The 10,268-nt window shown below is 46.6% G+C and overlaps 4 protein-coding genes across 4 annotated transcripts; all 4 read left to right on the top strand.

The window, feature by feature from the left end:
• Nucleotides 1-556: 556 nt before the first annotated feature.
• On the top strand, nt 557-814 carry TEOVI_000538300 (Phosphatidylinositol N-acetylglucosaminyltransferase subunit Y, putative; the record flags this gene model as incomplete). Its single annotated transcript, XM_067220895.1, has 1 exon — nt 557-814. One exon carries the CDS (start codon nt 557-559, stop codon nt 812-814), a length of 258 nt encoding a protein of 85 aa, XP_067076996.1.
• Nucleotides 815-1,457: 643 nt separating this feature from the next.
• TEOVI_000538200 (ubiquitin-protein ligase, putative) lies at nt 1,458-5,318 on the top strand (the record flags this gene model as incomplete). The annotated part of the gene is made up of 1 exon (XM_067220894.1): nt 1,458-5,318. One exon carries the CDS (start codon nt 1,458-1,460, stop codon nt 5,316-5,318), a length of 3,861 nt encoding a protein of 1,286 aa, XP_067076995.1.
• Nucleotides 5,319-6,413: 1,095 nt separating this feature from the next.
• On the top strand, nt 6,414-8,819 carry TEOVI_000538100 (gamma-adaptin 1, putative; the record flags this gene model as incomplete). Its single annotated transcript, XM_067220893.1, has 1 exon — nt 6,414-8,819. One exon carries the CDS (start codon nt 6,414-6,416, stop codon nt 8,817-8,819), a length of 2,406 nt encoding a protein of 801 aa, XP_067076994.1.
• Nucleotides 8,820-9,741: 922 nt separating this feature from the next.
• TEOVI_000538000 (50S ribosomal protein L7Ae, putative) lies at nt 9,742-10,179 on the top strand (the record flags this gene model as incomplete). The annotated part of the gene is made up of 1 exon (XM_067220892.1): nt 9,742-10,179. The coding sequence occupies one exon, from the start codon at nt 9,742-9,744 to the stop codon at nt 10,177-10,179; it is 438 nt and encodes a 145-aa protein (XP_067076993.1).
• Nucleotides 10,180-10,268: the final 89 nt, after the last annotated feature.

Below are 10,268 nucleotides of genomic sequence, written 5' to 3'. Positions count from 1 at the left end.
AAAAAAAAAAAAGAAAATCATTACTACCCTCACATCTTTCATGCGGTTTCCTTTTTTTGTTCTTCTCTATTTCCCGAATGTTTGACTGTTTGCAGAACCTGTTTTTTGCTTGTCCCCGAATTTTCCTCCTTCTTTTCTCTTTGTTTTTTTTTTGTTGCGTGCGGGAAATTGGTCCTTTTTTTTGAAAAAAAAAACATTTTCCTCCTCCATATATATGTTATGTGTTGCTTCTGGTAGTTGCGGCAAGCAGTGTCTCGTTCACCAGAACGAGTTGCGGCGACGTTGAAGCTGGAGTAACTTTTTTTCAGTTTATTTATTTCTCTCACATAGGTAACATATTATTTTCTTAAAAAAGGAAAACACCATAAAATAGATACTGCAGATAGAACGTAAATAAGAAACGACAAAAGAAGAAAAAAAAGCGGATCAGGTAGTGGTCGAGTACTTGGAGTGACTTGTTTCCCTTGTCATCTTCATCCCCTCCTTTTTATTTTATTTTATTTTATTTCTCCCGTTTCTCGTATTGGTGCTGTTAGTTACGGATCTTACAAATTGTATGTATGCCCTGGACTACAGGAATCAACCACTAAAGTGCTTTTTACTTGGTTGGCCCTCATTGATAACCGCATGGGCGGGCGTCTTATGGTTTGTTTTATGCATGTGGGAATGTCTTAATCGCCCTATTGAACGAAGTGAGCGCTCAGTGATGGACCCGATGTGGTATCGTGCGCTCATTCCTCCTCTTGTGCCACCGGTAATTGTTGTTGCCGCATATTTCAGTTGGCTCGGTTGGAAAATATTTACGCATAACTGACGGGGGTTTATGCAAGCGACTGCGGATTTGGATTGAGGGTGATTGGAGGTTGCTGAAACAAAAAAACTTTTTTGATTTGATATGGTTTTGTTTGGTTTGTATGATGATGATGATGATTATTATTATTATTATTACTATTATTACTGTTTGGTGTGTATTTTATGCGTGTGGAAGTGATAACGTTGTGTTATCAATGAATGGTTTGCTGCAGAGTGGATTGTGTGTGTGTGTGTGTGTGTTTTCCTCCTCCCTATTGTTTCTAATGTTGGATTCTTCTTGTTGGGGATGCTGTGCCGTGTAGTGCTGAGGAAGTTTTACATCGTCTGCTGCTCCATTTTCCCTTCCAGATGTATTTTCCCTTCTTTTCCCCCCTCTCTTATCACTGATTCTTCTTTTAATTTTTGGACGAGTGAACACATCGACTGCACTGACCTTTTTTTTCTCCTTTTTTTTTTCAAAAATAAAAATAATTTAAGTGACTCCAGGCAATAGTGTGAGGTGTTGTGTCTCCTCTTAAGTAAGATCTCGAACATAAGGGAGGGGAAGTTTTTTTATTTTTTTTTAAAATAAGAAGAAGCTAAAGAAGTCGAAAAGCAAGGTTGAGGGTGGGGAATTAATCATTGACGAGTATATCTCGTTCCATATGTTTCTATCCCTTGATGTCACGCCATCGCGGGCCCCATATGACCTGCTTTCAGATCTTTGCACGCTTCTTATTATTGCAGGAGACTCGACAGATGTTCCATTGCAGCCACTCATCAGGGCCATTGATATGGCATTGACAAAAGGCAGCAGCAGTGGTGATGTGATGGTAATGGCTGCTCGTGCGATTGTTATTATACTTGATAGGCTTTCAGGCTCTTTATTTTCTCTGGATACGAGAAATGGATTGGATACTTTCAGGAAATGTTTTTCCACTGTGGTTTCCATGGTGGACATGCAAAAAAGAGAGTCACTGCACTTTGAGAAGTCATCGGAGGGCGAGTTGAAGGAGGAGGTACTGCAGTGTTTATCCCTTTCTAGCAAGTGTTGTGAACTTGCTGTTGTAGTGCCATCCACAGAGGAACAGATCCAGTTTTGTCTTGCTGCTGTGGATGGCTCCAAGCGTACTTCGTGTAAAGTTCTCCATCATTCCATCGGATTGATGCGACAGAAGGAACTGAAGAGTGCTACGGATTGCAGGGCACTGGAACAGTTGGTGCATCACCACCTGATGGCTTTATTTCACTTGGACATTGACCACGAATGGGACGAACTCCTCCGCACAGTTGTGGAGGGCATTTTAACGTATCGGGCGTGGTGCGCCCCGCGTGTTTTGTCCCCAGACCGACAAGGAGGAAAACATCGCCGCGGGTCGGAAGAAGGGGGTGCATCATCATCATCCACTCATATAACTTCTCTTAGGAATATGATGGTAACTTTACTTCAGATTGGTGAGCGGATCGCAGGTAGCGGGACGGCGAGTTCGCGTGTCCAACTCACACTGGCGTGCCTGGCTAGTGTGATTGAAACTCACTTACTTCCCAGAGAAGCGTGCGAATCGGCAATGTTGTGGTTAGCGCAACTCTTGCTGCGGAGTGAAGTGCGCAGCGCGAGTTTTTCCAATCCGTTTAATAGCGGCAGTGACTCTGTGGCGGTTAATGCTGAGCAACCGTGGATTGACAGCACACCGACCTTGCCGAACTTACGATGGGTCGTGCCATCGCTGTTGTGGAGTGCCCTGGTGCTGTTGGCGAAGTTGTGTGGTGCAAATTTTAACTTTCAGAGTGAATATATATGGGCATGGCGTGGTAGAGACGATGAGTACCATTTGTACATTAAAAAAGTCAGACGACGGTTGACGACAATGTACTTCTCCGCTGAGCGGTCAAGGATTGTTGCCCCGGGTCGTCACGTGATTGATTTGCAAACCATGACGGACAACTTTGCACACGGCGACACAGCCTCAAGGGTGCATTTCCAACCCATACCGTGTGCCATATCATTTGATGGGGGACTAGCTATTCCGACACGAGGTATGATGCTTAAGAAAAAGGTTTGCGCTGCTGTGCAAGATGCGTTACGTCCCTTGTCATTCGGACACACGCAGGTGGCCTCTTTGGCGCGTTCCATACGGTTTTATATCATATGCAGTGGCGACCCCACGAACACGATGGACGTCATTACCGCTTTCTGCAGTCTACCAGCTGATCAGAAGGAGCCTACAGTTGGCGAAATATGCGCTACACTGCTGAAACGAGATAAAAGATGGGCAAGTGTACTGCAGGAAGCCGGGGTTGCTGACACGCCGGCCGCCGAGTGTTTGGCCCGAGATGGAGGTAAAAAGAACAGGATTGAAAGTTCAACTTCAGAGGTAAAGCGTGGCGCCGACTGTCTGCGGGAGGTTCAACGGTCCCCTGGTAATGTGCTGGCGTTCTTGCGTAGAACCTCCTCCTCAGAATTGTTGGCGTTTGTCCAAGGGTTGGAGAAGTCGCCGTATGGTGAGGAGCAGATGATGGCTTTGTGTGAAGAAATGAAAAAAGATGATGTACTGGCTTCACGGATGAGAACTGTCGCACAAACATATGTGTTGCGTGTGCTTCACCATACGGCATCGTGCAAACCCGTGGGTGAGGACCTTGCGGAGAGAGTGCGCAGCACTTCTTATACAGTAAACATCTGCAGTGCAGGTGATCGAATTAAGGGGAAGGGCGCTCCGCGGTGTCCCAATGGACATGCTCTTCGTGTACACTTTAGTGTTAACTGGAGATGTGATTCTTGTGCTTTCGCGAATGCATTTGGATCCCTTGCATGCAGAGACTGTAATTATGACTTATGTAGTAACTGTGTAGACGAGAAGCTTTCTCGCATGGAGACAAATTCCTCGGCAGTCGTTGGGGATGTCATACAATCCTGGAAGGCGTTAAAGTTGAAAAGATCGCCTTCCACCAGTAGCACTTCTTCTCAAAAAAGAAAAAGTGGTTGCAGCGGGAATGCCGGTGAAGTGATGCTTTTTACTTCGAGTGGTGTTGTACCCGCTAGCCGACCTGTATCGTTGCTTGAAGGAAATGATGTACACATAGCCCCAGTAGGCGGTGAGTGTCGTTGCTGCATCCCTTGTCCTCCGTTTGTCGCATGCTCAGCGGCTCACAATATTGCTGAACACTCATCATTACGTGTGTTCTTGCACACTTTCCTCGCCACGCGACCTCAGCGGTGGGTTGACACCGCTGTTGAACTTTCCATCGTAAATGCCCTCGAGTCGCGCGGTGAAGACATTTTCCTAAGCGGGGTTTCTGGTATTCCATCACGAGTGGTTCTTGTACTTCAGGAGGTGGCTCCATATATTTCGCTTGCGTTCAAGCGTAACATGGCTCACTTTCTTGCCGTTGGATGCTGCAGGTTTGGCCTCTACCACTTGCAAGATGTCGGTGTGAATGTACGGGGAACTGTTACTGGAAGCATAGCTAGTAATGGTCTTGCGTTTAAGGTAACGGTGAAGAGGAATACTGAAAGCATTACGAACACGTTGTACAAAGTTTTTCTGGAATATCCCACGTTGCGTAACAAAGTGGAGTTTAATTTTGAGGGCGAGGAGGGCACAGGAGAAGGTCCAACACAGGAGTTGTATGCCGAGCTGTCACGTCGGTATCGCAGCATGTCGGAACTATGGCACCACCGGGATGATGGTGTGTGCATCGCCTTTCCCAGCATGCAGCAGGTTCATGCCAAGAGGTTCTTTGTTCTCGGTGCTAGCTGTGGTCGGGCCTTCGCTGATGGCTATACGATGGATATTAGTCTTTTGCCGGTCGTGTGGCCGCTTATCCGCTCACAAACTCCTTCAGTGGAGGTGTTGTGGCATCTCTTGGAGGAGGTCGAACCGGCCCTGGCGAATTCCTACAAGTGCGTTCTCCAAGCGACGGATGCCGAACTTGAACAAATGGGCCTTGAGGACGAGGAAACTGGTGAGGCACTGACCGTTTCAACGGCTAAGTTTTATGTGGAAAAGTGTGTAGAGAGGCGCCTGACTAATGCTGTTTCGAATCTCCACTGGTTTGCGCGTGGTCTTGCAAGTGTTGTGGATCTTGACGCCTTTTGGTTTTTCACAGATGATGAAATGAGTGCAATTATTTGTGGCTTCTCTGCGGAGGACTCCGAGGAGAAACTTTTTAGTGAAGAGGCGCTGCGTGCTGCTGTCATGGAGGCACATGGCTACTCCACTGGTTCTCAGGAGGTCGAAACGTTCATTTCTCTTGTCGGTGATGAGTTTACTCGTGAACAGCAACAACTTTTTATTGAGTTTCTAACAGGATGCCCTCAGCTTCCCCTGAATGGCTTGGATGGGCTTGGGAGGAAAATAACTGTTGTCCGGAAGGAGTTGGAGGGTCGTGGCGAGCAGACGCTGCCATCGTGCAACACATGTTTTCTCTATTTTAAGCTTCCCCCGTACTCAACACGAAAAATAATGAAGGAACGTCTTTTGGTAGCAATCACCGAGGGCAGAAGGAACTTCAGTTTGTCGTAAAGTGTGTTGGGTGCCCTCATCCCGTGCACTTTGCATGCGCTTCGTCTGACTGCATGTAAGGTGTGATTTACGCGATGTATTGTGGCGTGTAGAGTTCGTGTGTGACATATATGATGTTGAAGGAAAAAGAGAAAACGTGTAGTTGGTTAATACCGATGTGGAGGAAAGTTTTGTGAAATGCGGAAAGGAAAAAAAGAAGGCGGAGGGAGGGGGAAGGGGAACAGAAGTAATGGGACAGGAGGTGCTAATCAGGAAGTTTAGTGAAAAGGAAAGGAGAATTGAGAATATATATATGTGTATGTGTGCGGAATCATGGTGGTGAGAGCGAAAAAACCTGTTTTATGGAAATAATCCGAAGCGAGGCGCTCATATTTATTGACTAATGTGTTTGTCAAGCAGGGTGACAATTGGTAGCGCGGGAGTGTGCCCGGTCACGTAAGGGAGTTATATTTTCTGTGCGGCATTCAATGCTTCCTTTTTTTTTTTCGCGCCCGTATTGTCATTCTCTTCTGATAATTACTGTGTTCTCTGCCCACTACAAGGCATTTTTTGAGATAATTCTAACTTTATTTTTGTGCCATAAATTTCGCATACGTTTTTGTTTCCTTTCACTTTTTCTTTTTTTTAAAGTTCGTTTACTTCGATGTGAGGAGCAGAGGTACGTGAAGGATAACAACAAACATTGCCTGGCTTTTCTGGTGCTGATATCATTGTTGTTGTTCCTGAAACCCTTTTGGTTGACGTAAAGCTTAACGCCTGTTCGCGCGGCAGCCAACATTGCAGTCATGCATTGAATAGTATATTGTATATTGATTTTACCTTTATTTTCATCTCTTCCTATTCTTTCGGTGTTTGCAACATGAAAAATAAACAAAACCCTTTTCCGTTTTTATAAGTTGTGCCTATAGGAACGAAATAGAAGAGGAGGGGTTAAACCAAGAAGGGAAGGAAACGACAGCAACATCAATAGGGACAAGGCAGTCAAGAAAAACAGAAAGAAAAGTAAAAACCTGAAGATACGGAGTGACGGTCATCCCCTAACAATAAAGGCGAAGAAAGGAAGAAGAAGAAAAAAGAAAAAAAAACGGATCATCAATGAACAGCCAAAAGCTTCGTGAGTTGATATCCGCCGTACGGCAATGCAAAACATCTTCTGAGGAGCGTGCCCTTATCAGCAAGGAAAGCGCCATTATCCGTGAGTCGTTTCGAGGTAGTAAACCTCACGTTCGCACGCGCAACATGTTGAAACTTTTGTATATCTCCATGCTCGGATACCCGACGGAATTTGGCCAGGTTGAGGTGGTGAGCCTTATTGCGCAATCCGACTACGCAGGAAAGCGGGTGGGTTACCTCACTATTCAGATGGTGTTAGGTGAAAACGATGAAGTACTAACGTTGTCGGAGAATCATATAAAGAAAGACCTCGGAAGTGGCCAGCCGCTCCTTCAATCCATGGCACTGAATGTGGTGGCAAACATCGCAAGTGAGCCAATGTCACGCGATATGTTTGACGACATTTTGCGCTTGTTCGCCTGCCCTGACTCGTATATAGCGAAGAAGGCGTGCCTCGCGGCCGTTCGCATTATAAAGAAAGTTCCCGATTATGCTGAGGTGTTTTTGCAGGAATGCACCAACGTCTTCCACGAAAACAATCAGGCGGTGCTATTGTGCAAACTTACTCTTGTCAATGAGTGCCTGTTGCAATCTGATGTTGAGGAGCACTTGAAGAAGTATCGTTTGGCAACGAATGGTGCTGTCCGTTTATTGAAACAGTTGGTTTTGTCATCACGCGTGACAGCGCAGGATATTGGCGGTGTGGCTGATCCTTTTCTGCAAGTCAAACTACTACAGTTCATGAAGATCGTGGGCAAGGGTAGCCCTGTCGTGTCTGAGACAATCAACGACGTTCTTGCGCAGGTGCTTACCAACACTGATGGCTCCACCAAAGCCGGTTCTGCCGTTCAGTACGAATGTGTGAAGACCATTTATGCCGTTGAGAGTGATGAAGCCTTGCGATCGCTGGGCGTTAGCACAATTGGACGCTTCCTTGCTTCTAACGACAATAATCTTCGCTTCGTGGCCCTGCAGTCTCTCTTGGACTATGCTGCTCGCGATGCAGAGGCCGTCCGAGGACATCAGGATATTATCCTGGACTGCCTCAAGGATGCGGACGTATCCATCCGTCGTCGCGCTTTGGAATTGACGGTCGCCCTGATTGACGAGACGAACGTGCGCCTCCTAGTGCCCGACTTGCTTACTTACCTAACTGTTTGCTCGGATGAGATGCGGGAGGAAGTGGTTCGTCATTTATGCCAGCTCATCGAGACGAAGGCACCGAATGCTGAGTGGCGTGTGGAGTTGTCACTGCGGCTACTTCGTCTTGGACGGCAGCACGTTTCGGTTGGATTCGCTACACGCCTTATTGGACTACTCACAAATGAGACGGTGGAACTTCAAACAACGGCCACAAATGCGCTTTGGGAGGGAGAAGGATCACCGTTTGATGCTATTCATCACCTGCGTAAGGCATTTCTGGTGGCGGCCGTGTGGTGCATAGGAGAGTACGCGGACTTACTCGTCTCGAAAAAGGGAGTTAGCGAGGAGAAAATAGCAACACGCATTGCAGACATAATCAACAACACCGAATATAAACTAATCAAATCATACGGCTTGACAGCATTGGTGAAGGTAGCATCCAGATACCCATCGACCAAAAATACGGCGGTTGCCGTTTTCGCAAACCACACCACAAGCTTCGATTGCGAGCTGCAGCAGCGTGCGTGTGAGTACACCACCATCTTGGAGTCGTTCCCACAGGAAGCGGCATTTAGCTTTGAGCGGATGCCACCCATTACTGTGACCGTTAAGGACGAGGGAAGGATTCAGGCACAGCCACTGCAAGTGGTGAATCTCCCTCCTGAGTTTTTGCAGAAAAAGGATACCGTCAGTTTGGACGATCTGTTCGGTGGGGGTACCGCACCAGCTGGTGGGGCTCCTAAAGGTGCGGTGGTGAACACTTCCGATATCGATGACCTCTTCGGCAGCAAACCCGCGCCAGCCCCTCAAGCGGTGAGTGGTTTGAGCGCGCTAGACGGGTTGATGATGGGAAGCGCGCCTGCTTTTCCCGCAGCCACTGGTTTTCCCGCAGCCACTGCTTTTCCAACGGCAGAGAAATCAGTTTTTGAGTGCGAAGACTTCTCCGTGAGCATGGGTGCTGTGGTTCAGGGTACCATAGCCATCAGCCTCAGTATCCTTTCCCGCCTTGCCTCCCCAATGGAAAACCTTTCCATTCAGGTGGCAGTCCCCAAGACATCGTCTCTCGAGGTCGCTCCCCTTCCCATGACGGCTGTTCCGCCATTCGGACGGATTGTGCAGTCTTTGACTGTGGACAACTCAAGAAGTGATAAAAATCCTCGCCTTGTTATGCTTCGCGTGAAGGTTCTCTACACAGTTGCTGGGGCATCCCGTTCCCAAATGCTGCAGGTGTCTCAAGAGGTTTAGCCACATCTCGTTTCCATTTTACACCTTTGTTTTTATTTGCTTCTTCCTCCCTTTCCCTGTTATTTCACGAATTTCTTCCCATGGGTGTTTGTATGTGTTCGTGCAGGTGAGGAGGTATGCTCCTTTAATCTTCCCCTTCCTTGCAACATGACGCTAGTGTTGGGACCTCTGCTTTACATAAATGATTGTGTGTGTTTGTGTGTGTCCGTGTGTGATTTGGAAGGAAAAGGTTAGTCCTTCGCATGTCTTTTTTTATTTTTGCTTCATAATATGTTTTGCACTATATGCAGAAGAAAATGAAGGGGGAAAGAAGAGGAGATTTGACTTACGAGTGAGCGGATCGAGGTTACCAAGCAGCAGAATGGAAAGCAATGAAGGAGGATGAAGGGAGTGGAGGAAATTGTGTGGAGCAGCCGTGTTTGCAAACCACGTCTTTTCTTGTTTTACCAAGAGTGTTTTCTCCATCGTTTTCAAAAAAAAAAATGAACAAACGGGATTTAATTCTTTTTCAAACCGTGCTCCCGATTTGCCTGAGGTTCGGTTCCCTTCCGCGACACTGCTTCTGGTTTCGTAAAACCTCTTCATTCGGTGGTGTGCATGCAAAAAAAAAAAGAAGATGATCGTTCAGGGAGCATATTTGCTTCCTTTTCTTTGATTCTGCCTCTAACTCTCTCTGTTTCTTTATGTTCTCCCCTTATTTTTAAAATCATTCTTGTTTTCATATTTTTTCTCAACTTTCACGAAAGCACCTGTGTTTGGCAACTTCCGTTTAAGACTGGGGTAAAAATACAAATTAATAGAGTAAGAAGGGAAAGAGGAGCCATTAAAAAAAAAAGGGTTATTTTTACAGGAAGGGGTGACTTCACTGTCAAAAAAAAAAACTAACATTTAGCGCTGTGACGGTTTAGTTTAGGGAAACATTATGGCAGAGAATGAGCAACAGGAGGTGGCGGCATACGACTACGACAGAGAGTTATATCGGTGCCCCATCTCGTGGCCCATCACATCTGAGAAGGCGAAGATGACGAAAAAGTTATACGTGCTCATTAAGAAAACTGTTGTGAATAACAAAAAAGATGTTATAAAGGGTATCAAAGACGTGACGAAGGCATTACGCAAAGGACAGAAGGGAATTCTTGTTCTCGGTGCAGATGCTTCCCCTTATGACGTGATTTCACATCTTCCGCTTCTTGCAGAGGAGTCGGATGTGCCGTATGTGTGGGTGCCATCACGACAGGACTTGGGAACGGCAACGCAGTGCAAGCGGGCCACTTCTGTGGTATTGCTGAAACCAACAGCTGAGTTGAGGCCAAATTACGACAAAATGATTCTGGCAATTGAGGATCTCAACACGGCGTGATTACATGGGAGCGACCTTTTTATTCTGTTTGTTTGGACGCGTGCGTGTGGACTGGCAGGGGGATGAATGACAACAAGGCGCGGGTGGTA

The sequence above is a fragment of the Trypanosoma equiperdum genome (assembly GCF_001457755.1).
Source record: "Trypanosoma equiperdum strain OVI genome assembly, contig: ctg_1255, whole genome shotgun sequence".
Taxonomy (NCBI): domain Eukaryota; phylum Euglenozoa; class Kinetoplastea; order Trypanosomatida; family Trypanosomatidae; genus Trypanosoma; species Trypanosoma equiperdum.
The sequence above is the reverse complement of the archived record's forward strand: the minus strand, read 5'-3'. Positions and strand labels throughout refer to the sequence as shown.